The sequence below is a fragment of the Pocillopora damicornis genome, chromosome 8 (genome assembly GCF_964200805.1).
Source record: "Pocillopora damicornis chromosome 8, jaPocDami1.2, whole genome shotgun sequence".
In the NCBI taxonomy this organism is placed as follows: Eukaryota; Metazoa; Cnidaria; class Anthozoa; order Scleractinia; family Pocilloporidae; genus Pocillopora; species Pocillopora damicornis.
In genome coordinates this window covers 1,212,902-1,240,522 of record NC_142677.1, presented here as the reverse complement: position 1 = coordinate 1,240,522, position 27,621 = coordinate 1,212,902, and the positions used below count along the sequence as shown (strand labels likewise).

General features: G+C 38.8%; 5 protein-coding genes across 6 annotated transcripts; 3 read left to right on the top strand and 2 right to left on the bottom strand.

Annotated features, from left to right (window-relative positions):
• Window positions 1–363: 363 nt before the first annotated feature.
• Window positions 364–2,291, bottom strand: LOC149040860 (uncharacterized). The gene is made up of 3 exons (XM_089214654.1): window positions 1,950–2,291; window positions 1,433–1,846; window positions 364–1,401 (listed from the first exon to the last, which is right to left on the bottom strand). Exons 1-3 carry the CDS (start codon window positions 2,289–2,291, stop codon window positions 364–366), a joined length of 1,794 nt encoding a protein of 597 aa, XP_089070780.1.
• A 26-nt stretch (window positions 2,292–2,317) lies between these two features.
• On the top strand, window positions 2,318–12,953 carry LOC113685822 (von Willebrand factor A domain-containing protein 7-like). Its single transcript, XM_089214653.1, is given in 10 exon segments — window positions 2,318–2,335; window positions 5,317–6,239; window positions 7,466–7,623; window positions 7,937–8,041; window positions 8,516–9,148; window positions 9,477–9,701; window positions 9,973–10,553; window positions 10,882–11,055; window positions 11,058–11,696; window positions 11,929–12,953. Coding segments are annotated over 10 exon segments (3,897 nt in total). The 3' UTR covers window positions 12,370–12,953.
• LOC149040859 (sodium/hydrogen exchanger 9B1-like) lies at window positions 12,707–19,126 on the bottom strand. Its single transcript, XM_089179962.1, has 6 exons — window positions 18,997–19,126; window positions 18,206–18,349; window positions 15,239–15,314; window positions 14,560–14,668; window positions 13,498–14,054; window positions 12,707–13,379 (listed from the first exon to the last, which is right to left on the bottom strand). Exons 2-5 carry the CDS (start codon window positions 18,250–18,252, stop codon window positions 13,900–13,902), a joined length of 387 nt encoding a protein of 128 aa, XP_089036088.1. The 5' UTR covers window positions 18,253–18,349; window positions 18,997–19,126; the 3' UTR covers window positions 12,707–13,379; window positions 13,498–13,899.
• On the top strand, window positions 16,133–17,608 carry LOC113685821 (uncharacterized). Its single transcript, XM_027203383.2, has 2 exons — window positions 16,133–16,306; window positions 17,238–17,608. Exons 1-2 carry the CDS (start codon window positions 16,237–16,239, stop codon window positions 17,501–17,503), a joined length of 336 nt encoding a protein of 111 aa, XP_027059184.2. The 5' UTR covers window positions 16,133–16,236; the 3' UTR covers window positions 17,504–17,608.
• On the top strand, window positions 18,973–27,478 carry LOC113685812 (uncharacterized). Of its 2 annotated transcripts, none has more exons than XM_089179956.1 (9): window positions 18,973–20,249; window positions 22,027–22,184; window positions 22,551–22,655; window positions 23,116–23,742; window positions 24,058–24,282; window positions 24,554–25,134; window positions 25,496–25,673; window positions 25,983–26,614; window positions 26,877–27,478. In XM_089179956.1, the coding sequence occupies exons 1-9, from the start codon at window positions 19,402–19,404 to the stop codon at window positions 27,339–27,341; spliced, it is 3,819 nt and encodes a 1,272-aa protein (XP_089036082.1). In that variant the 5' UTR covers window positions 18,973–19,401; the 3' UTR covers window positions 27,342–27,478. The 2 variants fall into 2 exon arrangements, with proteins under 2 accessions (XP_089036082.1, XP_089036083.1); XM_089179957.1 differs by lacking the exon at window positions 18,973–20,249 and adding an exon at window positions 21,139–21,930 and having other exon boundaries at window positions 26,877–27,477.
• Window positions 27,479–27,621: the final 143 nt, after the last annotated feature.

Below are 27,621 nucleotides of genomic sequence, written 5' to 3'. Positions count from 1 at the left end.
TATTAATTTGTTTAAATATAATTCAAAGTTATATTGGTCGACCTGAATTAGTATCAAGCACTTTGTATGTATTTTTAATTGTATTATTATATTGTATATACATGTATATATTCATCTTTAAAAAGAGAAGACTTTTCTGGATTCTAATATATTTATTTTTTATGATAGATGTAGTAGCATTTTAATTTAGTACAATAAGTTAGAATAATATATAAAAATTAATAATTGCAATAAATATATTAGAATCCAGAAAAGTCTGCTCTTGTTAAGTTAATATGCCTTGAAAATTAAAACAATGATTGTAGATTAAGCACTATATTACAAAAATAATCAGAGCACTACATTATTTACATAATCAATTATTTACATATATTTACATGTCTTTATGGCTTGCTGAAACAGAGGGCACAACCATTTATCCTGTGGGATCTCTTTCAGCTGCACACAACTAGGATGATACCATTTAATTTTGCAGTTCATATTGTCACATCGTATCAGAGTACTGTCTTCAATCAGTTGCTGGCAAATACACCAATAGGCGTCATCATCATCTGAAGATGGAAGGTTCTTTGAACATGGAACAAGAGCTCTTGTGTACCACTTTCCCATTATTTCTGGAAGAATTCCATTAACAAAAAATTCCCTTGCTTCTCTTGTTGCAATAGTCCAAAAGTCAGGATCTGGTGCTATCCTTTCAACAAATAGCCCTTTAGTTGTCCAAACAATAAAGTCACAAAATTCAACATCACAGATGTGCAATTGAGCTTGTACTTGATAGTAGTAGGCATGCTTTTTGTCCAATGTAATACAAGCATTCCCGGCAGATTGTTTCAAACATAAATTTTTAATTGTAGCAGCTGCATCAAGAGGATGGACATCACGTGCTTTGTAGGGGCACTTTACTTCGCAAATGCCTGATCCACAACACTTGCAACTAACCATGCCATCTGGTGATGCCCCCATAAAAGGCCACTGTAGATTTACGTGGAAACCACTGTCTGACAAAGTAAAGTCTTCGTGATTTGCTTCCATTTCCCCCACATATGCCTTTCTTGCCACATCCTCATATTTCATGCCCCATTTAGTTGCATCATTTGAGAACTTATGAAGCTCTGGGTAGCAAATACTTTTAATTAAACTTTGTGATGGCTTTTCAACTTTTGTGTGGCACACAGACTTTAGCTTACTGGCTGTGATTCGCCCGGCTCTTTGCTGATACCATATCCTTGAATTTGATTTTTCTCTGGTAGAACTTTCAATCAGTAAGCATTGTTCCTTGTTTATGTCAATGGTAATTTCCTTTCCCTTTGACAGCAAGCTTTCAAAGCCTAATTTCATGTACTCTTCCTTAAAAAACTGTTCAGTCAACGGATTTGGGAGAGCTTCCTCTTGAGCCACAAACAATTCATCGTATGGTTCAATAAGCGACAGGCAGGCTTGCCTTCACACTTGCTAATGTTAAAAAAAAATTGTTTTGTTCCTCTGTTGTGGGTCTTATTCCCCTGTTTTTGTTCACAGGAAGGTCCCTTAATGTCATTGGAACCTTTCCTTTGTCAGTGAGGAGAGCATGTTTTTGTTTAGCAGATGACAAGTCCATTTCTGACACAGGTAAATATGGTATTTCCTTCACATGACATGGCATTAGCCATTTGTTTTCTGATCCGGTACAGGTCACGTTCTGCATTCTTGCGTCTGTTTCACAAGCAAACAGCATAGCACCAATGTGAGAACACGCTTCACTCAGACCAGCCATACAATCGCAGTGACCAGTTAGCACAGTTCCATTTTTTTCTGCTAAAATCCATGCCTTTAAAGGAGTGTCGCGAGCTCTTTGAGAATGATTTACCTGACAATAAGAAAAGGTAACTGTTATTAGCTTTATCTTCACAAAACAAGTCATAATAATGCATGGTTTCTATTACCACAGTGTACGTTTTCGGTTAGCTTACCCTTGCAAAAACAACTACTTTGTCTTCACTAACTTCTTTCATCTGCAGCACATTAACCCAGCCAGATACAAAAAAATTAAATGCATCCATTGATTTGTATGCCTTCATCTGTTGATTGGTAGCCCACGATGTTTGCAAGACTAAATAGTTCACAATGTCCGGATATTCAACCCGAGGAATCATTGCAAAATCTTCAGAAAAATCAGACTTTTTCAGCGCATAAGGATCAAAGCCAATCTCATTTACTTTCTCGCAATATCTGTGTTTTGTTGGACCATCCAACGAGAAGAAATATTCGGAAAATTGAATGTTAGTGCTGAAAGCATTTAGCTTAGACGCCATTTCGTTAATGTGTTTACACCACCAGCATGGCGGACGGCAATGACGTAAGTAAGTTTACTCACGTGTTTGCAATCGAAGAATAGGAGTGCAAAAACCTTTTTCGAATTTTTTTGTGAAAACGTATTTTAGAGTTTGCAATGTCACGCCGACTCGGTAAGATGTTTATTTGGTGATGGCGTTATTTATTTAACAGCAAAATGTAATCGTTTTACCCGAAACCGATAGCAGGCAACAACAAGAACGGCTTCTCTTCATTTCTTTCAAAAAATAGCTGCTACACTCTTTCATTCAAAAAATTTCAAACCTGATAAAAACATCTGACGACAGTGCGTGACTGTCGACTCATTTCATCGATGCTTTGTTTTGATACGAATTATTTAGATCTAAGCACATAATGGGTTTCATGATTTCCGAAACTTCTTTCGTTCGATTAGTATATTCCTGAGAGGTAAACTAAAGTAATGTACAAGAACAAATATGGGTTCTCATTGAAAGTGTTTCTGATCCGCGGTCAAAATTCAATATGCAGGAATTCGAAGCCTACGTCACGCACCACTCCGCTAAAAAAAAATCTGTTGGGAATATAAATAAGAAATTTTCTCTCTCGTTCAGCCTTAACATTTTTCACAGAGATTTTGAGAGTATTTATTTGCCATGGCCTAAAAAAGAAAACTCTTCGACTTCCTCTTTTCTACCGCGAAAATCCGATTTTCGCGGGAAAAAAGCTTTTCAGCTGGCAATTGTTTGCGAAGACAAGATTTATTTTTATAGTCGATTTCTTATTATCATCTGTAACTTTGCACATCGCTTGAAGTGATGTGATTATTATTCTACAGTGCATTTTAGAAACCATCATCCATCGTGGCTCTTTCATTGAATAATTTTTTGTAGCTCTCTCAGTTTCAGAGGAGTTTGAGTCTCCAATTACTGGAAATAATAATAATAATATTTAATACTTATATTGCGCTTTTTCTATAAAAATACTCAAAAGCGCATTACAATATTATTAAAAACTAAATTAAAACCAGTAAAATTACTCGGTAAAATTACAATATTACAATATTAACATTACAATATTAAAAAAATAAAAATAATAAAAATAAAAAATAAATAAATAAATAAATAAATAAATAATCTAACTAAAAGCCTTTTTAAAATAAATGTTTTAACAGAGCGTTTAAAAGAGTCGATTGATGTTTCCTGTCTAATTGGCAGAGGAAGACTGTTCCATAAAAAGGGGGCAGCCATCGATAACGCGCGATCTCCCAAGGTCTTCTTCGTTCTTAGCTGAGGTCTTTCTAACAATATACCATTATTGTTACGGCGTAGTTGGTAACGTGAGACCGGTAAGACAGAGACAAGATCCCTAAGATAGCTAGGCGCAACACCGTGAAGAATCTTAAATGTAACAAGGAGAATCTTAAAATCTACGCGCAAGCGCACTGGTAGCCAGTGGAGTTCTCTTAGCAAAGGAGTAACGTGACAATACTTTGGTGCACAGTAAACCAATCGAGCACTGGCATTCATGACTCTTTGAAGTTTCTTAATTAGATACTCAGGAGCACCGTACAATAAACCATTACAGTAGTCAAGCCTGCTTGTGATGAACGCGTGAACAAGCCTCACGGTGGACTCACGAGACAAATACTTCCTAATGTGCCGGATATTGTACAAATAATAAAACGCGCTAGCACAAGTTTTGGAAAGAGTCTGGCAGCGTGGAGAAATTTGGCCGCGACTCAAATACTTCTCTCTCCTTCGCTAACATGAATGCAATGCATTTTTTTCTAGGATTACGTATCTTCAAAACAAAACGGGGAAAGGATATCAATTAAACATTGCCTTTTTCTTCCTTTCAAAGGATTAAGCCTGGCAATTTCCAATTCTGCATTTCCAAAACTACTAGCGCAAGGGAATGCAAGTTATCCAAGCATGAAAAAATTTTACCATATTCCATCTTTGGCACTCTTCACCGCTGCCGTTTTCATCTGTCGCTTGCTCGTAAACTTACGTCCAGCTTCACAAGAAGCTGTAATTGGGAAGAATTTGACGTACTTCGACTTACTTGGCTGTTTGTTTGTATTTTTTCTCGGTTAAACTTCAATTTAATCGAACCTGTCGAAAATAAACGTTTTTGTGTACATTATCATCGAGAAGAAATCCTAATTACGTCTCTCACAACACCGTAAGCCCGCGCTGTACTTCGTGGAAGAGTGAAAAACAAAGAAAACTTTGTTGGTAAACACATTTTTTGAACAGAAATGAAGTTCACTGACAACTTGAACCCGAGAAAACTTCAAATATGTGACATTTATTGCCTAAAAAGCCATGTACGAAGAAATACTGAATTCTGAATTTTTGGTCATAATGGCGGCCGTTCAAAAAAAGGTTGAGCTTGAACTTTCTTTGGAGAAGAGTACGTTTCCTCGCGATAAATAAGGACATTTGCTGTCAGATGCGATTATTAACCGTGCAATGTACGACTATTAAATCTAAAAGCCAGTCAAACACGACTATTAATGAGTTTGTACGCGATTAATAGTCGTACTTACCACGATTATTATTCGTGATAGAAGACGCTTTCAGACTATTAATCGCTAGAAATGCCATTTGCGATTAATAGTCTTACTTTAGGGACTTTTGAGCCAAATAATCGTAAAATTTGCACTCCGGAAATTAAAAAACACTCCGGAAGTTAATAAACACCTGTTGTGAGCTATATTATTGCAGTCGCTGCGCGCTGGACAATAATGTCTGTGAAATTTACATTTTTGGTCGCTGTCCACACGGTCGGTCTAGCCAAAAATGATTTTTGGCTTGTGGCGACGCAGAAAAAGAGAATTGGAGAAGAGCTTAATTATTTTTGAAATATATGTCCTTTCCGCTTTTCATGGGCAAAAAATTAAAGAAAACTTTTTTCCGACGGAAAGTCAAAAGACCCGCTCACAGGGAGAGCGGCAGTTAAGTCATTTACTGTTTTGAGTTCTTTGCATTTGATTAGTCCCTTGTTTATTTACTATTAAAGAGAGAGATAAAGGCTGAAGCACTTCTTATTAGACATTATAAGCCTTCCACTGTAGCCTTCAAACCAAGCGTTCATCCCAGCTGGAATTATGCAATTTTTTGCTGCGTGTGTGTTTTTTTGGCGCCTTTCCTATCTTTTACTGTCCATGCATTTCTCCCGAGAATTAGCTTGGCAGAAGAAAACCCAGACACAAAGGATCACACTTTGATCACAAGAAATGGGTTGCTAAAGACAGCTATTTACTTTTTCTTCGACAACCCACAGTATTTGAAGGATGAATCTTCGACTGATTTTCTTCACGGTGTCCTATCTGAATTAGGAGAGGAACCGACTGCAGGTAAAGATGCTATGAACACCATCTCTTCGCAAATCAAGTTCATCAATGCCATCAACGCGATTCAGAGCGGTAACGCAGAAGTGGATTCATTTAACAGGAAGGCAGAGGAACACTTTGATGGCGAGCAGTTCCAACAAGGCGCAAAGCGCCTCATCCGATTGCGCCAAGAGCTGATAACATCCCTTCTGAAGGGTGATAAGCTAAAACATGCTAGAAACTTGGCAGGTTCCGCGCTGCACACTTTACAAGATTTCTACAGCCGCTCAAACTGGATAGAACTTGGCAATTCGGTTCCATTAAATATTTTGGGTCAACCTGGAAGCGAGATTTCGAAAGAATTTCTTGGAGGACCGAACGAAGCAACATGCAGAGGCTGTCTCTCAGACCAAGGCAGAAATGATAAATGTGCGACAAATCTGATCACAGGAAAACTTACAAGCGGATATCGGTCAGGACAAGACGTAAAGAAACCGATAAACAAAGAAAAGTGTAGTCATGGTGGAAAGACAGATGACAGCCGTTTTCTATCTGCGACAGGTGGAATTAACAAAGATTCTACGTCGATAGAGGAATCACCCCATGCAAGGTATGAGACCTTTTATAGAGAAATAAATAAATGCCATTTACTATCAATAGAGTTCTGTAGTTCCTGTAGTACAATCGCATAAACTAACACATTGGGCTTAGGTGAAGATCCTTAGAATAAACTCGTAAGATTCATTTTCTTTATTAAAGAAGTTTCTACAGACGTAGAAGAAGGTATCTTTATGCAATTTGGTCGAAAACAAAGTGAAAGTGCTCTGCGAACAAAACTTCTGGGTGCTTTGTTAGCGACCATTTTAAGCACGACAGTTGGTAAACGATATTGAAAGATCATTATCATAAGTAGGACCGGAAGACGTCTGTTCAGCAGGACGGACAGTTGACGCATGACGTAATACAATATAAAAACCACAGGCCTTTGTTATTTGCAGCTGCTTGAGAGTACATGCAAAAAAAGGGTCAAATCAGAAAAGACCTTTAATTTATCTTCGACGAAGTGTGAAGTGAGCTTATGTAAACAAAAGAATTGGTGGAAAACCGTCTGAGTAAAAAACCGAATCGAAAATAACATCCTTCCAAGCTGAGAGGAGTAAAAGAGGAGAAATGTTTAGGTGATACTTGAGGTCTTTCATCTCAGTTTCATCACTTCAGCACCATAGCAGTGGAGCAACACTAATGTAATACTGTAATTATTACTATCGATAAATGTTATAGCTCAGCCCAAACATCACTGGGGTCAAGAAAGATAGATTATTATTCAAGGAAACGAACCCCAGATAAAATATAACCAGCTGTGAGAGAACAGTGAGCGATTTAGCTTTGTAAGAAATAATTCACGCGTTAGGCAAGAGTAATTAAATAATTTTCGTCGATTATTTGAGTGAGCAAACTACCAAACAGGTAGATTTTAAATCAGTCATTGGGCAAATAGGTACGAGCATGATATAGTGCTCGCTTAGAGAAATCATATGTAAAAAACACCAGACCCTCAAATTGTTTTAGTTGATACGTCACCTCTTGGCTCCAGATACTTCGTGGATGGGCAGTATGCAGTGCTAAAGACGCTTCTCTAATATGAAGCTACTTTAAGCAAGGCTATCTCTTGAGTTCTCTTTAGCATTGTGGTTAAACATCCAAGCTCAATCCGAAGGAATGGGCTCAATTCTTTATATAGTACTCAGACTGTTTTTATCTTGTTACGCTCGTGTCAAAATATGTAATTATTTTCTTCAATTTACGGCATACGATCTTTATTTCTCTTAAATGTAGCCTTCATAAAGTCGCGGCTGATCTGGCCTTCGAAGCAACCCATCTTTTTCTAAGCGACATCCGTACGACGGTTGGTGACGACATCTTTGCCAAGTTTCTCAACCTGAATTCAGACGAGAGCATGGCTTTGGTAATCGATGTATCAGGCAGCATGAGCGGTGAGTCCTTGAATAACTGGGGGGGGGGGGGGGGGGGGGGTTCGAGTATGTTATGAAATGGTATAAGTGAACCCTAGTTTGCAATGTCATTTGCTAAGATTATTTTGCTTAATCAATCGTTGTATTTCTCCATGAACTATTTCTTCTCTCAAAATGACACGGTGAGTCTAGGTCAGTGTATGTAATGCAAAGGACCTGGTAAATTAACTCTTCACAAAGTATGCGCGTAACTTTGCAAAATCCTATTATTTGCACAAGTGGTAAGATCGTCGCAATAGTTACATAAAGTATTTCTTTAAATCTTTTAAAATAGATGAAATCGAGGACGTCAAGAAACTCTCTATTGGCTTCGTTCGCAAAACTCTGAAAAAGAAAGGAGCATCCTTCACGTACATACTTGTGCCGTTCAGCGATCCAGGTAAGTTGCGGTCGAGACAAGTGAGTCACAATCGGCACTCTTCACGTTAATGTGGCCTTTAAACCCTGAGTAATACACCACCTCCTGAATGGGATGCTAATCAATCTTAAGAAACCCATTTCCCTAATATTTCGTAAGTTTTTTTGGGAGTGTTCGTTGGTACTCTGGAAATACCTCTGAGTGGAGACAGGCGTGTCAAAATACCTTTCACGCCCAAGTCCCGACACAATAAACCAGGACAGTGTTCGACCTCTGGCCGGAAAATGCCTACAGTTTAATAAGCTAAGAGAGGGTTTTCCGCAAACCAACCACGCTGAGGGACTTAATGAGTTAATAAAGCTTTAAACAACGCGCTATTTTACTCAATTGGACTCATAATGATAAGGGTTGACTTTATGAATTTAACTTGGTCTACGATTTGCTATGGAGAATTATAGATATCAATGTGTTATTAGCTCATACTTTCTTTCACAGAGGTTGGCCCTGTCACAGTGACAAACGACGCCCATCAAGTGATCAACGCGGTAAAAAAATTAACTGCAAGCGGAGGAGGAGACTGTCCGGAGCTGGGAATGACTGGTCTCTATCAGGCTCTTCTCCACTCCCTACCTGAAAGTGTGATCTATTACATTTCGGATGCTGACGCGAAAGACTCCCAGCGTGAAAATGAGGTCAGGTCCCTTGCGAAAGACAAAAAAGTTAAAATATCTTTCATTCTGACTGGTCAGTGTGGCCGAGGCAGGCGCAGACGGGATTTTTCACAAAGTTATATTCAGGACTTAGCAGTCGTTCCCAAAGAGATTCATCGAGTGAGGAGAAATGCTCAAGTTCAAGCACTTTACCAGGCTCTCGCTACTGAGACAGGGGGGCAAGTCCTGGAAACTAGTAAAGCTCAATTAGCTGATGTTGTCAAGGTGATCGATCCTGCTGGTTCATCAAACTCATCCGTGGCTCTGCAAGACGTTGGATTGCTAAACATCAAGGAAACTTCAGCACGGTACTTTAGCGGAGTTGTTTATATTGTTGATATCGATAGCACACTAAAGAGTTTAGTTCTCACACTAACGGCTGCTGGATCGCCAGATTTACATGTAACTAATGTTGAAGGTAAGGGGACAGAAAATAATGGCTATAACATGAAAAAAGTATGGCTAATGTCATCATTATTGTTGCTATCGTAATCCTTATTCCCTCCTATCATTCCCGTCATCTTTACTTTTATCAATGCCAGTATAGTAATGATGATGAAGAGGATGGTGATGTTAGTGCAGGGACATAGTCGAGCGTGCACGTAAAAGCCACTTGAAAAAATCCTTATTCATTCATGCATTTAGGAAAGAGGAAAGATAATTTCAGGTTTTTAAGCCCAGCTTGTCCATGAATGCAATCATTTGGCTTATTTAATATTCAGTAATACTCTTTGTTTTTCTTGAAGGAAATTCAGGAATGCAGGAACAAATCATTAGCTCCTCTAGTAAGCTTCTAATAAAAAAGATCACCAACTTGAACAGCGGCTCACTGAAGCTTATTGTCAGCTGTCAGGCTCCCTATACATTGCAAGCTACTGGTTCCAGTCCAATAGACTTTACATACCAGCTTCTGGACGTAGAGGACGAGGAACGAGGAAGCACAAGACGAGTGCTTGGAAATCCTCTGAGAGGTAAGACAATCAGAGAAACCAATTAGAAGAATGTAAATCACACGCTTTCGCGTCGATAACCTTTAAGATTTCTATAACTGAATTGAAAAATTCTCTTTGAATTAGCCTCCGGGAGGACCTTTCTTCAGGATAAGTTAATGCGAAATATTTGTTGAAACCTCAATTGAAATGATAACTCGCTGTCTGACGATCAAGCTTTCACGGCCAAGGGAAAATTTGAACTCATATTTGGTAGGGAAAAAGCCAAGTCCTTTTGTTCTCTCCATTACAGGTCAAACTTTGCTTCTTACATTGGACTTCGTTGGTCAAGAAATCAAAGAAGTGACCAATTTAACTCTTGTTGGAATTGGAGGAACAAGCCTGGAAACCTTCAACATAACACAAGGAATAGGATTCTACCAGGATTTCTATTACGTCAAATTCATACCATCGGTGGACAGGTTTAGAATTAAATTGACAGGTTTTGACACAGCAGGAGCCAAATTTCAGCGGGTGAAACCAACTTTATTTACTCTTGGTGACGTCAAACTGTCCCAAAACGTCCACAGTAGTAACAGTTCAAACGCCTTTTTTCCAGGGGGATCTTTAGAGTTGGAAATCAGCGTTACAAACACTGGAGATTTTCAGCAATTGTATTTCAATGCTTCAGATGATCTGAACTTTTTCAGAAGTATCAACCCATCCCAACGAAGCTTAGGAAAGAATGATTCGGTTCTCCTTCGAGTTTCTCTGGCAGCTCCGAGTGACGCAAAGTATGGTGTCACCAGCACTGTCACGGTATTCGTATCTCAGGACTCGGGTTTTACTCAACTCGTGAATTTCATGGTCTTATTTGTTACTGTTGCTTCAAAGGTGAGTGAAACGGAAGAAAAGGTTTCAAAGTTTAAGGTTAAAGGTATTTTACGAGAAGAACATAATCAGAAAACTCTTTCAGTGGAAAATACACCTCATTATTTATCCACATCATTATTACCTGGTCCTAAGTCATCATCATTACAACTGCTATTATCATTATTACCATCGTCATTAATACACTGGACTCCTCGTTGAGTGAGTCATTATCTTCTATTGATTAGTTGCTATGTAAGGGAAACGTTGACAAATGTCAGTGTGGGGCAGTATCAAAGAAAAACGTAGAATTAACTTTCATTCATGCGACACCATTATTTGACATCAACAGGCCCCAGACCTCTCCCCACCATTATGTAATATAACGAGTCAGAGTGGATCATGCGCAGGAGTTTATGGAAGACCTGAGTGTGTGTCCAGCACGTGGGTTGTCACGTTCAATGACTCCGGAGAAGGGCTTTTGTCTATTACGTCACGAGAAAACCGTGATGGAACTCTTCAAGGTAAGTGGAGTCATTCCTCTACTTTTTGGGAGCTGCTAACACGCCCATCTCAGCATCATTCACATCCAGCTGTTGCCATCCAAAGGTCATCTTCGTCGGAGTGGATCTTGTTGGAAACATGGGAACTTGTTCTGTAAGCCTCGTCCCTGACATCGTATCATTTAGAGTCAATGCAAACACCTCCGAAGTGACTCTTTACCCAGGAGAAACCATAAAAGTACCTTTCACACTCGTCAACCTTGGCTCCGAAGGGTCCTTTTTATTTCAAGTGACCAAGACGTCCTCGCTCATAAGTTACGTCATCCCCTTCAGCCTCGCTCTGAATACAAACGCAAGTACCGCCGGTCACATGGTTATTGCTTCGCGTGGTAACACTAGCGAGGCAAAGACAATAAGCGTGAGGGCTGTTGCACAGTCAGATACTGTGAATGTTAAAGAGGTGAAACTCTTTGATGTTAAGGTTTTTGTCACACCACGGGGACAACGAATAAAAAGTACACCTGGAACATCAACGGCAGCGCTCGAATACGTCCAGTTACAGTCAAATGTTCCCACTCAGAAATTGTCTTTGAAAACTGGACAAATTTTAAAGCTTAACTTTACAGTTATGAATTTGGCAGCGGCTGAAACCTTCACCTTCAATGTAAGTATATAATAATTGGTGATAATAACAATTAGTCAAAGACAACTTTAAAATCATGTGTGACAATTGCTGCCAGGAAACACGAATTACAATGCCTTGACCAAAGACTTCCTTTCCCTCCATAGAAGCACTGCTTGTCTGAACATATCATTCAAAGCTTGTCCAAAGTTTTAAGAAATGAATCCCACCACGATTGCTCCTGTTTAATCAGTTTGTTGCTTTCTATTTCTAGGTGCTGACATCACAACCTCGTATAAATGGCAATATTGTACCGTCGCGAACATTTATGGATCATCAACAAACTAATTCCTTTCTATTAATCCTTTCATCTGAGCCCAACACCCCTCTTGGCATTGTCACGCAAGTCAATGTCACAGCCACGCTTGCGTCACACAATGCCGAAGTAAAAAAGTTAGTCGTTTTTTCGTTGACTGTGACAACCGACCAAAAGACTTTATCAAAAGATAAAGAATCGGGGGAGAAGAGCCGAGAGAAAGATGATGAAATGAAAATTTGGCAAATTCTTTTAATTACGTTAGCGATTCTATTCATTACCTTTTTGGTAATATTGGGAGTAAGTCGCAGGTATTGTCGCGGAAGAGGCCCAAAAACCACACAGTCAACGATGCAAATGTCAACCTTGAACGATGTGATTGCAAATACGAAAACCTGAATCTAACGCTAAGAAATCCTCCAATACATGATCCGATCTTGTAATCGCTGAGCATATTCATAGCAAGCTGACTGTGCATCACAGTCAATAAGTATGACAGGACACTTGTCTGATTGACATGGAGTTGCGATCTCATCCATTGAGTGCATTATCGTATATTTTATTCTGTTCATCTGTTTATTTTTTCAACAAAGTTTAAAATACACTTTACTTTGATTTATGTTCACAGGGCCACAACTTTACTTTTCGCTTTCGTTTTCCCTCTTGTTCTCTCTCGTTTCTTGATTTTGTTGTTTTTGTTTTCTTTTTTCACTTTTGGTTTTGGTTTTGCTTTCGCTTTTGATTTTTTTGTTTTATGTTTGTTTTCTGCTGATTAGTTAATAACTTAGAATGGTTTGTTTTATGATCGCCTAAAACTTTTTTTAGTTTTTCATTTAGTGGTAGTCAGTCGTGTTCGACACTATGCTGAAGAATAAGAAGTATAGTAGATATATTTAAGATCAGTAAGTTACATGCTTATGGTCAAAGGCTTGTAATAGTAGCGCATTATTTCAATAAACTGTTTAATAAATACATTTAATTCACGCCGCTGACTTGATTTCTAAATACATAAATCTGCGTAAATGTGCACTTACTTATCTAGGCTTTTGGAAATTTAACTTGACATTTTCGATGTCAATTGCGACTGAGAAATAATTATTTCGGGACAAAGCGGATAATCTTTTCCTCTGTCATTTCGGTAAGTTAAAAATACACATCTATGGTTCAGTAATCTTTACCTTTGCTTCGCTCGATATTGTAAAAAAAGATAAAATATAATAATCTTACACGGTGCTTTCTATAATTCGACTTTCCCTCCTTTCATGGGATCCAGAAGGTTTCTGTCGGACACCATCGACCTCCACTTCTTGAGGGAGACTGCGCTATAACATTCGCGGTCCTTCCAAAACGATTCTAATGACGCCTCAGGGTGAGGCGATGAGAATAACCAGAACAGCAATGGTCAGAATCTATCATAACAAATATACAAACAGTGGAAGTATCTTTTAGCTTGAAGATTAATGGGTTCCTTCTAACATGAAATCCATAATCATAAAAGAATTCGTGCACTCTGAGAAAGCAACTCACCTGTATTCCAAACCCCTCTTCAATTTGCCCTGTAAAGCCCTTCTGTCGAGCTAAGTCCAGCGAAACAGAGCCAATGGCAGCCTAAATTAAGCACATGGTTCAATGAATAATTTGAACATTCCATAGATTCCTGCCTTCCTCCAACCTTCCCCCTCCCCTCTCTCTCCCACACTCTCTCCCTCCTTATCTCCCAACCACCATCTCTCCTTTCTCTTCCTACCTCAGCCTTCACCTATCCTCCATCTCTCCTTCCTTTGCTACCTCTGCCTTCACCTATCCTCCATCCCTTCCTTTTTTGGTTCCCTCCTTCTTTATTTTTTCTATGCTTGTTTTCTCCCCCCATGCCTCCTTTCTAAAGGAACTATCGTAATCTGCCAAATTTAATATCTGTTGATGTTCTCTTTATTCTTTGCAAACCTGACACGTAACTTTTGGTGACCACGCTATGGCAATAAACAGTCTCTCCTTCAAATTGAGGTCATTACCGAGCAAGCCAAGATAAGTGGTGAAGAGCCGTATAACCAGACTAACAACCAAACTTGCAATACCCGTTGGTACTAGGAAAAAAAGGGAAAAAATCATTTCTTAGGGTTAGACCCATTGAGATGTTCAGCTGAGTATTCAGTAACTCATACGGCAATCAGCCAATACTGACACTTTTCGTCGACTGAACCCATCAGCAGGCAGGGAAGGGGACTTACAAAAATGTCTGATTCTGCAATGAAGATAAGTCTTTCGCCATGTAACAAGTAAAAATCATCAACTCACTAGACTAATACCACCACCAAGTAACACCTAATAATTTGATAATACAAATTATTAATATTAATAACTTTATTTGTTACTCCCTCGAGGGGTCTTTCAATAGCCAATGTAAAGAAATATTCAAAAAATCAAAATAGACAAAAATTAGCTTAGAGCCATTGGAGACACAAGGTGAAACAGTTGGCTTTTGAGAGAGTAAAGACAAGGAGTTGACCTTAGAGGGATTGGGAACAAAATTAATACAGGTTGTAGCTTCGTGTCCAACATCCTGCCTGTTATTCCACTGTAATAACTCACCGAAAACCTTACTGTTCATGTACTCTACACTGACTTCAGCTCCCACAAGGCCAAACAGAAGTGGTTCAAACACGTGCCACACTAGAGACATCACCATGGCTACATGGGCCTATAAATGTACACAAACTTAAAAAGAAGAATCCATCATCCCGTGTACAATAATTAATAAAAATTATTCTCCTTCAAATAAATTTTTTTTTCTGAAGGAAAAAATAGGGTAGTCCACTAATAATGGCAATAGGGCTGAGTGGACTTCAAATCGATCTATAATCATACGAGTGAGATACAATATTGAACGACTGCGAAGTGGGAGTCTGATTTATTAATCGCGAGTATGATTACAGACAGAATTGGACGACATGAAGTCCTTTTACCAATTAATCAAAACTATAACAAAATTTGAGAAAGAAACTAGGTAAAACTAGACATTGACTTTATGTTTTTACACAATAATATAACAGTTAACACGGCGAAATGGGAGACAGCAGCACATGCACATGAAGTGTTCTGTCCACTTACACAGGCATCAGTGACTTGTTAACTGTCCCTGTAGCTGTCCTATTACACTGTCGAATTAAAACATGGCGCGTACACTGTCCTATTAGTGCTCAAATCGGGCTGGTGATAACCAATCACGTTTGAGTTTTAGACGTTTCTAACGGCCCGCGTACACATTCACCTTGACACACGACCGTTGAAGACCAGCTTGGTAACCCTGCCTCCTTTGCATACTGAGCCCCGCTGTTACTTGGCACCTGTGTATATAAAACAATTTGCTCATGCCAAGTGACAGTGCACGGGAGTTTCTGACCGGTTATTTGCTATTAAAGAAAAAGAGGCTGAATAAATTTGTTGTTTTTCAAATACATCCTCATCACAAATAGAATTTACTGCCTGCCAACATAGTTTGTAGCATGGCACTAAGGACACTGAAGTATTACGTGTACGTGACAAACATTTAAATGTAACATAAGAACTCCATTGTAGATACGTTTATACTTTACATTGTTAAAAAAGGTTTGAGTTTTTATACATCACGTCTTATGTGTAAAAATTGTTTTTTGTTTGTTTTTTTTTTTTTGTGCCTCCACAGATTTAGACCGACAAGTACATGTAATAGAGATACCTGCTATGGAAGCGAAATAGTAGGAATTTCTATAAGGACAGATCTTATAACCGCGACTCGCGATGATTTTATCGTACCCCACCAAATGCATTTACTTGTTATTCATGATCAAAGTAAAACCATTGCAATATTTAGTAGTTAGTATCTTCTTTGTCATGTATACAAACCACGTGGTAGAACTACATGCACTGAAACGAATTTGACCCTAGAGGTCAAATTAGATTTGAGCAAAACCTCCCGATTGGGATTCCACGGAAGAAGCCATTTCTTATTCACAGGCAATGCCAAGGCAATACAATTTTTCTATTCAGATCTCAACAAACTATATCAAAAATAAATGATGTAACACATATTGCATATTTAGAGGGGACCACGATCTTATCAATCTATTGTGTCTGATAGTTTGTCGCCAAAACAGCATTTATTTCATTGGTATTTCATTGGTAGATGAAAATGCAATTTGATATAAAGAAAAATGTTTTTAAAACAACGTCTTTGAATGAAGCAGATACAGTTGTTCTCGAGACCGGTAATCTGTTTTCCTTCTCAAGATGTCTCGCTTCATTTTTATTCTACAGCTATACTTTTGCATAATTCTTTCAAAGGCTGTGGCTCAAGACGGTATGATATGCTTTAGATGTTCAACAAACTTGTGTATTGAATCGAAATACGCTCCAAACTGGTGTCTATACATGTTACGTAATCGGGGTTTTAGGAATGTCTTTCCTAGAGAAAACAGCTTTAATCATGGGAAATGTTTGATATCAGTTACGGAATAGCTTCTAGCGGAGTTTTAATTTAAGACTGAAAATCATTGCTGTAAAAGCAGAGATCGTTAGCAGAGGATATTCTATGATGACGCACGCGGCCTTTTCACAAACAGGAACATTTACTCCTTTCAGGAAAAGAAACTCATAACTTTACTGCCCATAGTTTTAACAATTGTAGTCACATATCAAGCTACTACCATTGCTACTTTCTTTTTCTTGTTTACAATTTTTTATTATTTTCTTGATGTTCAGCGTATACACTCATTGCTTCTTCGGTTATAAATTACGTGGAGAATGCATTTCAGTTATTTTTTTGGTGTGTGTTTGGAAAGAGCAAATTGAACCGAATATAGCTGAACACAATTGAAATGGCGCCGGTCAATCTCAAAAGGCTCTAATTAATGAGCGTGAGATAAAAATGTTATGAACATCTGCCCCGATGTTATATCCTTTTATCCGCACCGCTTGAAAGAGCCACCACCATGAATACATGATTACGCTGTAACTTCTCCCACCAACAGTGTTTTTTAATTGCTAAGTCTTAATTATAACTTAATTTTTTGTTTTTGTATTTTTTTGTGTGTCATGTTTTGTTGATATATCTAGATATAGATATCTCATTATTTCAGCTTCTTTTGCTTTTTTGGGGGCGTGTGGAAAATATATCAAAAGTCACGTATCTTTACCTGATATTACCCTGCTATTGAAATCTCTATCTCTAGACCAAAACCGTGCATGAACTTGATAATTTTATTCTTTTTTGTTATTTTAATACTAAACAGGTGAAGAAAGTCGAGCCATTGTTTTCAAAGAACCAATACGGAATAAAGTCATGGAGGGGCACTTAATCAGGCTTGTAGAGGTACCCCACCAAGGGAGCTGTAATGTGCTATGCTATATGGAGCCCAATTGTGTGTCCATAAATTTGGGGCCTTCGCAAGGAGGCAACTACATTTGTGAGTTGAACAGTGCTTCAGACGAAAGTCCAGGCTCATCCGATCTTCAGAGTAAACAAGATTATATCCATCTAAGCATCGGGGTAAAGTGACTTATTTCAGACAGCGGACAATTATTGTGCGCGATAATTTTGTCGGATTTCTTCTTAAGCTAGCCTTGCAATCCTTGTATTGAATTAAGGTAATTCCTTAATTTTGCATCGCGCATCACGAGAAACTTTTTGACCCGATTTCGTATGAAATTGAATGATTTTTCCACAGATTATATATTTCATTGTTCCATAAGTCCTATTGACTCTCTACCTATCGCTCAAAAGTTTCTTTTTAAACTTTCGTTTAAAAATTACCGCAAAATGTACCGTGAACCGATAGAATAGAGCACGTGATTAGTACCAATACGGGAATGGATGGGGTGATATTGGCCCATCATATTTCTTTGGTGACCAATCTTTTGTATGGTAGTTCTCGATACAGAGATAGGTAGTGAACACTTAAGGAAAATTAGGAATCACCTAAGCAAGGTAAAATACCGAAGTAACGTACACCAGTGGTGTTCTCTGTTCAGTGTTAAAAAAGGGAAAAATCAAAGAACCCGTGGCTAACAAGAGTGGGAGCCATTCTTAATAAATCAACTACTACTTAACCTGACAAAATATCCAGTAACTCGATTAATCGATTTTCTGGTTTAATGATTGACAAAGTGTAACTGATTCTAATATTCAATTGATCTAAAAGCCTAAGGAAGTTATCACTCCAGCAAGACAGTGTTCCTTTTAGAATAAGTAATAACTAACCATGGATATTTATAATACGCAGTCATTTTTTCTTGATCAGAATCCATGCACCAGTAGTCCCTGTTTCAACAATGGCACTTGTCAAGCTGGATACACTGATAAAGGATTTCGTTGTAAATGTCCTTCAGGGTTTACCGGCACATACTGTTAGAAAGGTAATTGAATACAAAACTGTAAAATAGACTCCATACTACATGATAATCAAGAAGCATAAAAGTTTCATACATATTTGATATTTTTGTTGTTACTTGTAGGTTGTCAGAGCAGAAACAGGCAACCGTAACGAGACAATGTTCCGTAAGAGCTGAGACGTAAAGGAATTCATTGGTCAATACGCCCAAGTCAGACTAGTTGATAAGAGTTCTGGTGATTGGGGTCACATCAAAATTGATGAACTTAAAGGGGATATCATTTTTCCTCACTATTTAGACGAAAACAACTGAAGGGAAAGCAAGGGCACAAAGGATAAGCGCTTTTCAGGTTTTCACTTACAGATAGTTACCTTTGGTTTGTTTGTGTCAGCCAAACAAGCGCACCGCACACAAAATGAAATAGAACAAAAAAAAAATAACAAGACTGAAACCTAGAAATTTAAAGAAACCGGAAACAATAACAATAACTAAAAATGTAAACAAAACATTAAACAGCATTTAAACCCTTAAAACGCTTTATAAATCGTTAGAAAGCATTCACACCCATACAGTAAACCAAGAAGAAAGAAAGACACGTAAGAACCGAGCAAAAATTGGACACAAACAAAGGAAATAAACAAACATTTAAACCATTTTTACCTGAATGAACCTTATTTTATGACGTAAGAATGGCACCGTTGACTACAAATTTTCTAAACCTGAATAATGCAATAAAATGAACTTAATCCAATTCTGCTGTTTTCATTGTAAATTTTCCCTCATATAATCAATTGCAATCTCGACATTTCGAAAAGTTTCCGTGCAACAGGTATGTGTCACGTTACTTTCTACACAGACCTGCTGTTTACATGACATTGCAAAATTTAGTTTCAGATGCCACGACTATTAAGTCATTTCCTGTATAGAGTTCTTAGCATTTGAATGATCCCCTCTCATTAATTACCCGACAATCTTTAGTCGTACCATTTACAGGAGTTTAAAACTGAAGCACTACTTACAATTCTTAGACATTTTTACCAGTGCAGCCTTTGAACCCAAGTTTTCATGACAGCTGGAAGTATGCAAATTTTTGCCGCGTGTTTTATTTTAGCGTCTTTCCTATCTTTTACGGTCCATGCATTTCTTCCAAGGATTAACTCAGCAAAACAAAAATCAGAAACAAAGGATCACATTTTGATAACAAGAAATGGGTTAATTAAGACAGTTATACACTTTTTCTTCGACAACTCCCAGTATTTGAAGAACGAATCTTTGACTGGTTTTCTTCAAGGTGTCCTATCTGAATTAGGAGAGGAACCGACTGCAGGTAAAGATGCTATGAACACCATCTCTTCGCAAATCAAGTTCATCAATGCCATCAACGAGATTCAGAGCGCTAACGTTGAAGTGGATCCCTTAAACAGGAAGGCAGAGGAACATTTTGATGGCGAGCAGTTCCAAAAAGGCGCAAAGCGCCTCATCCGATTGCGCCAAGAGCTGATAACTTCCCTTCTGAAGGGTGATAAGCTAAAACATGCTCGGAACTTGGCAGGTTCTGCGCTGCACACTTTACAAGATTTCTACAGCCGCTCAAACTGGATAGAGCTTGGCAATTCGGTTCCATTTGATGTTTTGGGTCAACCAGGAAACGAGATTTCGGAAATATTCGTTGCAGGACCGAATGAAGCAACATGCACGAGCTGTCTCTCAGACCAAGACAGAAATGATAAATGTGGGACAAATCTGATCACAGGAAAACTTACGAGCGGATATCGGTCAGGACAAGACGTAAGGAAACCGGTAAACAAAGGAAAGTGTAGCCACGGTGGAGGGACAGACGACAGTCGTTTTCAGTCTGCGACGGGAGGAATTAACAAAGATTCAACGTCGATAAAGGAATCGCCCCATGCAAGGTATGAGACCTTTGACAAAGAAAAAAATGCCATGTATTAGCAATTTCGTGCTGTAGTTCTTGTAGCACGATCGCATAAAATAATGCATTCGGCTAAGGTGAAGATCGTAGTAGTGTAATTTGATCGTCCGGGTGAGTGTAGGTGAAGGTGAAGATCCTTAAAAAAAAAAAAACTCACAAGATTCATTTTCTTTTATTAGAGAAGTTCCTATAGACGTAGAAGAACGTATCTGTATGCAATTTGGTCGAAATGAAAGTGAAAGTGCACTACCAAGTTAACGAAACTTCCGGGTGCTTTGTCAGCGACTATTTTGAGCACAACAGTTGGTAAACGATAACAAAAGATCATTGCTATAATTAGGACCGGAAGAAGTCCGTTTCAGCAAGACGGGCAATTGACATAATATAATATCTTAAAAACGAGCCTTTGTTATCAGCCGCTACTTGAAAGTACAAATACTGAAAAAGGGTCAAATTAGAGAAGACTTTAAGTTTATCTTCGGCGAAGTGTGAAATGAGCTTATCTAATGAAAAGCATCGGTGGAAAACCGTCTGACGTCGAAAAGACATCCTTTAAGGCTGAGAGGGGTGAAAGAGGAAAGATGTTTATATAAAACCTGATGTCTTCCATCTCAGTTTCGCCATGCCGTATAAAATCAAAGAAGGGGTCTTGTTTAACCATACAGTTTATCAACACTACATAACAATGATGATACTATATAATAATCACCAGCCTTTGTTTATAAGTAATTACTTAACACAACAAACCCCACGGGGATTTACCAGAAGTGTCAAATTGGCATATATTGTAATTCTATTTTTGGTGATATTTCTAATGTGCTTTTGTAAACAAAGCAAATAAAAAAAGAAACCACGAAAAGATTTCATGCGTCTTGCGAGGAGAGACGTGTTCGTGATCTCAGAGCTCTTTCATCTCAGTTTCATCATGGAACGTTGAACATCGAGTCCATGAACAGGAAGCGAAAAATTTGATTTTTTCACTCGAGGAACTGATCTTTCCTAATCGTTCGCACAAATATACAGCTGGCTCATTCGAGTACGAATCGGTTCACAGAGCAGGAGAAGTTTATACGCTTTTATGAATACAATTAGAGTGCTGTGAAGCAAAACTAGTGTAATGCTAAAATTTATATTACGAATATAGTACGAAAATGCAATGGCTCAGCCCAAACATCACTGGGGCCAAGAAACAATAAATTACACAAGGAAACGAACTCAAAATGAAATTTAACCAACTGTGAGCTTAAAGAACAATGCGTTATTTAGCTTTGTAAGAAATAATTCAAGTGTTAGACTTGGGTAATGAAAGAATTTTCATTTAATATTTAAGTGAGAAGACTACGAAAAGAGGTAAATTTTTAAATCAGTCTTTAAGGAAAGAAGTGCGAGCATGATTTAGTGCTCGCTTAGAGGAATCAAATGTAAAACACCAGACCCTCGGATTGTTTTCGTTGATGCGTCACGTCTCTGCTCCAGAGCATTATTGGTAACATCTACGACAAGCAACCTGCGTACTTCTTGGATGGGCAGTATTTAGTACTAAGACGCTTCTCTAATATGAACCTACTTTTAGCAAGGCTATCCCTTGAATTCTCTGCAGCATTGTGGTTAAACATTCAAGCTAAATCTTGAGGACTGCATGGGGCACCTTTCTTTGTATGGTATTCATATTTTCTCTATCTTGTCACGCTCGTTTCAAAACATGTAAGCATTTTCTTTAATTTGACGCGCACGATCTTGATTTCTCTTAAATGTAGCCTTCATAAAGTCGCGGCTGATCTGGCCCTCGAAGCAACTTATCTTTTTCTAAGCGACGTCCGTTCGACGGTTGGCGAGGACATCTTTGCCAAGTTTCTCAACTTGAAGTCAGACGAGAGCATGGCTTTGGTAATTGATGTATCAGGCAGCATGAGCGGTGAGTCCTTTGAGCTTTGCGATTAAATTACTGAAGGAAAAAAAATGGGAGGGTGGGAAAGTACGGGGGGGGGGGACCTTCGAGTTCGTTATGTGAAATGATATAAGTAAACCTTGGTTTGCAATGTCATTTGTTAGGGTTATTTTGCTTGTTCAATGATTGTATTTCTCTATGAACTATTTGTTTTCTCTAAAAAATGACACGGTGAGTCTAGGTCAAATTATTTATAAGTGTATGTAATACAAAGGCCCTGGTTAATTAATTCTTTGCGAAGTGTGCGCTCAACTTCGCAAAATCATTTTATTTGTACAAGTGGTAAGATCGCCACAATAATTACATAAAGCATTTTTAAACCTTTCAAAATAGATGAAATCGAGGAAGTCAAGAGAGTCTCAATTGAATTCGTTCGCAACACTCTGGAAAAGGAAGGAGTATCCTTCACGTACATACTTGTGCCGTTTAGCGATCCAGGTAAGTCTGCGCTTGAGACAAGTGAGCTACACAATCGGCGCTCTTTCCGTTTCTGTGACCTTTAAACCTTGTGTATATTACAACACCTCTTGGATGGGACGCTAATCAATCTTATGAGACCCACTCCCACCCTTGCCTCCAAAATATTTCGTCAGTTATCTGTGAGTGTCCCCTGGTACCCTGGAATACCCTGGAGAGGCATGTCAAAATATGTTTCTCGTCCGAGTCTTAACACAATAAACCAGGAAAATGCTCGAACTCTTGCCGGAAAATGTTTACAGTTTAATAAAAGAAGGTCGTCCGTAAATCAACTATACTGAGGGACTTTAGAAGTTGATAAACTTTAAACAACATGCTGTTTTACTTGGACTCACAAAGATGAGGGCTGACTCCATGAATTTAGCTTGGTCTACGATTCGCTATGGAGAGATGTGTTATTAGCTCATATTTTCTCCCACAGAGGTTGGCCCTGTCACCGTGACAAACGACCCCTATCAAGTGATCAACGCGGTAAAAAATTTAACTGCAAACGGAGGCGGAGATTGTCCGGAGCTGGGAATGACTGGTCTTTATCAGGCTCTTCTCCACTGCCTACCTGAAAGTGTGATCTACTACTTTTCGGATGCAGATGTGAAAGACTTCCAGCGTGAAAATGAGGTCATGTCCCTTGCGAAGGACAAAAAAGTTAAAATATCTTTCATTCTAACTGGTCAGTGTAGCCGACGCAGACGGGATTTGTCAGCGAGTCGTATCCAGGACGTAGCGGTCGTCCGCAAAGAGATTCAGCGAGTAAGGAGAAATGCTCAAGGTCAGGCACTTTACCAGGCTCTCGCCACTGAAACAGGGGGACAAGTCCTAAGAACTAGTAAGGCTCAAGTAGCTGATGTTGTCAAGGTGATCGATCCTGCTGGTTCATCAAACTCATCCGTGGCTCTGCAAGAAGTTGAATTGCTAAACATTAAAGAAACTTCAGCACGTTACTTTAGCAGAGTTGTTTATATTGTTGATATCGACAGCACACTAAAGAGTTTAGTTCTCATACTAACAGCTGCTGGATCACCAAATTTACAAGTAACTAGTGTTGAAGGTAATGGAGCAGAAAAGAATGGTTTTAACATGAAAAAAGTGTGACTAATGTCATCATTATTATGATCTTCATCATCCTTATTCACGGCTATCATTACTGTCATCTTACCATAGTAATGATGATGAAAATGATGGTGATGGTAGTGCAGGGGTATAGAGAGCGTGCACGAAAAAGCCTCTTTAAAAGAAAAAAAACCTCATTCATTCATGTATGAAGGAGAGAGGTAATTTGATTTGATTTGTAATGCCAACAAGTCTAAGAATGTAATCAACTAGCCTATGTAATATTCAGTAATAATCTTTGTTTTTCTTGAAGGAAATTCAGGAATGCAGGAAAATATCATCAGCTCCTCTAGTGAGCTTCTAATAAAAGAGATCGCCAATTTCAACAGCGGCTCACTGAAGCTTACCGTCAGCTGTCAGGGTCCCTATACATTGCAAGCTACTGGTTCCAGTTCAATCGACTTTACATACCAGCTTTTGGACGTAGAGGACGAGGAACGAGGAAACACAAGGCGAGTGCTTGGAAATCCTCTAAGAGGTAAGACAGTCACAGAAACCAATCAGAAGAATGCAAATCACACGCTTGCGTATCGATAACCTTCCAGATTTTTATAACTGAATTGATAAATTCTCTTTCAAACAGCCTTCAGGAAGGCCCTTCCTCAGGATAAGTTAATGCGAAGTATTTGTTGAAACCATAATTGAAATGATAACTCGCTGCCTGACAATCAAGCTTTCACGGCCAAGGGCAAGTTTGAACTTATTTTTGGCAGGAAAAAAGCCAAGTCCTTTTGTTCACTCCATTACAGGTCAAACTTTGCTTCTTACATTGAACTTCGTTGGTCAAGAAATTGACGAAGTGACCAATTTAACTCTTGTTGGCATTGACGGAACAAGCTTGGAAACCTTCAACATAACACAAGGAGAAGGGTTCTACCAGGATTTCTATTACGTCAAATTTATTCCATCGGTAGACAGGTTTAGAATTAAAGTGACAGGTTTTGACACAACAGGAGCCAAATTTCAGCGGGTGAAGCCAACTTTATTTACTCTTGGTGACGTCAAACTGTCCCAAAACGTCCACAGTAGTAACAGTTCAAACGCCATTTTCCCAGGAGAATCTTCGGAGTTGGAAATCAGCGTTGTAAACACTGGAGATTTTCAGCAATTGTATTTCAATGCTTCAGATGATCTGAACTTTTTCAGAAGTATTAACCCATCCCAACGAAGCTTAGGAAAGAATGATTCGCTTCTCCTTCGAGTTTTTCTAGCAGCTCCGAGTGACGCAAAATATGGTGTCACCAGCACTGTCACAGTATTCGTATCTCAGGATTCGGGGTTCACTCAACTCGTGAATTTCATGGTCTTATTTGTTACTGTTGCTTCAAAGGTGAGCGAAATTAAAGAAAAGTTTGCAAAGTTCAAAGGTTAAAGGCATTTTGCGAGAAGAAACATAATCAGAAAACTCTTTCAATGGAAGATGCACGTTTAATAGATTTCTTCTCCTTGGAAGCTATTATTATTTATCACTACCGTTATCACCTGGTCCTAAGTCATCATCACCATCACCATTATCACAACTGCTATCATTATCATCATCATTAATACACTAAGCTCCTTGTTGAGTCGTTTTCTTCCATTGATTCGTCGTTATGTAAGCGAAATGGTGACAAATGTCAATGTGAGGAAATATCAAAGAAAAACACAGACCTAACTTTCATTCATGTGCCACCGTTATTTGACATCAACAGGCCCCAGATCTCTCCCCACCATTATGTAATGTAACGAGCCAGAGTGGGTCATGCGCAGGGGTATACGGAAGACCTGAGTGTGTTTCCAGCACGTGGGTTGCGCATGTCACGTTCAACGACTCCGGAGAAGGGCTTTTGTCTATTACGTCACGAGAAAATCGTAATGGAACTCTCAAAGGTAAATGAAGTCATTCCTCTGTTTTTTTTTTTTTTTTTGAGTGTCTAATAATCTCAAATGAAAGTTATTCTTAAGTCACGCAGGAAAATTCTACAAGGAACCGAAAATTTGCGACTTCCTAGAAGGATTCTGCCAAGACTTCCGATCCAATCTCTCAAAACAGATAGTGATCAACTGGTAAAAATCGCCTAGAATAACATTTCTTTTATTACTTTCCATACGCAGATAAAAAATTTATTTTCCGGGATTGATATTTGCGCAATGCAAATCAATAATTTTTATCACTAATATTACTTTATTTTCGTTCAGTGGCTGCTTTCAACCAGGGAGCTGCTAATACGCCGATTTCAGCATCATTCACATCCAGCTGTTGCCATCCAAAGGTCATCTTCGTCGGAGTAGATCTCGTTGGAAACATGGGAACTTGCTCTGTAAGCCTCGTTCCAGACATCGTGTCATTTAGAGTCCATCCAAACACCTCCGATGTGACTCTGTACCCAGGAGAAACCATAAAGGTACCTTTCACACTCGTCAACCTTGGCTCCAAAGGGTCCTTTTTGTTTCGAGTGACTAAGACGTCCTCGCTCATAAGTTACGTCATCCCCTTCAGCCTCTCTCTGAAAACAAACGCAAGTACTACAGGTCACGTGGTTATTGCTTCACGTTTTAACACCAGTGAGGTGAAGACAATAAGCGTGAGGGCTATTGCACAGTCAGATGCTGTAAATGTTAAAGAGGTGAACCTGTTTAATGTTACGGTTTTTGTCACGCCACGGGGACAACGAATAACAAGTACGCCTGGAACATCAACGGCAGCGCTCAAATACATCCGGTTACAGGCAAATGTTCCCACTCATGACTTGTCTTTGGAAACTGGAGAAAGTTCAAAGTTCAATTTTACAGTTATGAATTTGGCTACGGCTGAAACTTTCACCTTCCATGTAAGTATATAGTAATTGGTAATAAATGACAATCAATCAAAGCCAATTTTAAAATCATGTTTGACAATTGCCGGGAAACATGAAATATAATCTGGACAAAAGACTTCCTTTCATTCCATAGAGGCACTGCTTATCCGTTACCTTTTTTTTAGTAACATCCCTACTTGGTGAACATATCACTCAAAGCTTGTCCATAGTTTTGGAGTGATGAATACCACCACGATTGCTCCTATTTAATCAGTTTGTTGCTTTCTATTCCCAGGTGCTGACATCACAACCTCGTATAAATGGTAATGTTGAACCGTCTCCAATATTTATGGATCATCAACAAACTACTTCATTTCTATTAACCCTTTCATCTGAGCCCAACACCCCTCTTGGCATCGTCACGCAAGTCAATATCACAGCAACGCCTGCGTCACAAAATGCCGATGTTAAAACGTTAGTCGTTTTCTCGTTGACTGTGACAATCGATCGAAATACCTCATCAAAAGATAAAGAATCGGGGGAGAAGAGCCGAGAGAAAGATGATGGAATGAAAAAATGGCAAATTCTTTTAATTTTCGGGACGGCTACGTTAGCGATTCTACTCATTACCTTTTCGGTAATACTGGGAGTAAGTCGCAGGTATTGTCGTAGAGGAAGGCCTGAAAACCACCCAGTAAATAATGCGAATATCAACTTAGGCCATGAACCTGACGATGTGATCGCCAGTACTTACACCTAACTCTAACGCCAAGAAATCATCCAATACATGGCTCGATCTTGTAATCGCTGAGCATACTCTGGAAAGCAGGTAATTTAGTGTTAACAACTGGGTTGAAAACGTAAATTAGCCACCGTAGAGGGTAAAAAAGATGACGTTTCGAGCGTTAGCCCTTCGTCATCGCTCTGACGAAGGGCTAACGCTCGAAACGTCAGTTTTTTTACCCTCTACGATGGCTAATTTACGTTTTCAACCCATTTGTGAACACTAAATTACCTGCTATACTCTCCCACCGACGCAG

What these genes read in the sequence shown, in the direction of transcription:
- LOC149040859 (XM_089179962.1), bottom strand. Translation starts at nt 18,252, where the DNA reads ATGGATTCTGATCAAGAAAAAATGACTGCGTATTATAAATATCCATG. An exon ending in TTCAACGGTCGTGTGTCAAG is followed by an intron (nt 14,669 to 15,238) that starts GTGAATGTGTAC and finishes GTACATTTATAG; the next exon opens with GCCCATGTAGCCATGGTGAT. An exon ending in CATGAACAGTAAGGTTTTCG is followed by an intron (nt 14,055 to 14,559) that starts GTGAGTTATTAC and finishes TTTTTTTCCTAG; the next exon opens with TACCAACGGGTATTGCAAGT.
- LOC113685821 (XM_027203383.2), top strand. Translation starts at nt 16,237, where the DNA reads ATGTCTCGCTTCATTTTTATTCTACAGCTATACTTTTGCATAATTCTT. An exon ending in AAAGGCTGTGGCTCAAGACG is followed by an intron (nt 16,307 to 17,237) that starts GTATGATATGCT and finishes AATACTAAACAG; the next exon opens with GTGAAGAAAGTCGAGCCATT.
- LOC149040860 (XM_089214654.1), bottom strand. Translation starts at nt 2,291, where the DNA reads ATGGCGTCTAAGCTAAATGCTTTCAGCACTAACATTCAATTTTCCGAA. An exon ending in AAGTAGTTGTTTTTGCAAGG is followed by an intron (nt 1,847 to 1,949) that starts GTAAGCTAACCG and finishes TCTTATTGTCAG; the next exon opens with GTAAATCATTCTCAAAGAGC. An exon ending in CAAGTGTGAAGGCAAGCCTG is followed by an intron (nt 1,402 to 1,432) that starts CCTGTCGCTTAT and finishes TACGATGAATTG; the next exon opens with TTTGTGGCTCAAGAGGAAGC.
- LOC113685812 (XM_089179956.1), top strand. Translation starts at nt 19,402, where the DNA reads ATGACAGCTGGAAGTATGCAAATTTTTGCCGCGTGTTTTATTTTAGCG. An exon ending in TTGTTACTGTTGCTTCAAAG is followed by an intron (nt 25,135 to 25,495) that starts GTGAGCGAAATT and finishes TGACATCAACAG; the next exon opens with GCCCCAGATCTCTCCCCACC. An exon ending in CTGAAACTTTCACCTTCCAT is followed by an intron (nt 26,615 to 26,876) that starts GTAAGTATATAG and finishes TTCTATTCCCAG; the next exon opens with GTGCTGACATCACAACCTCG.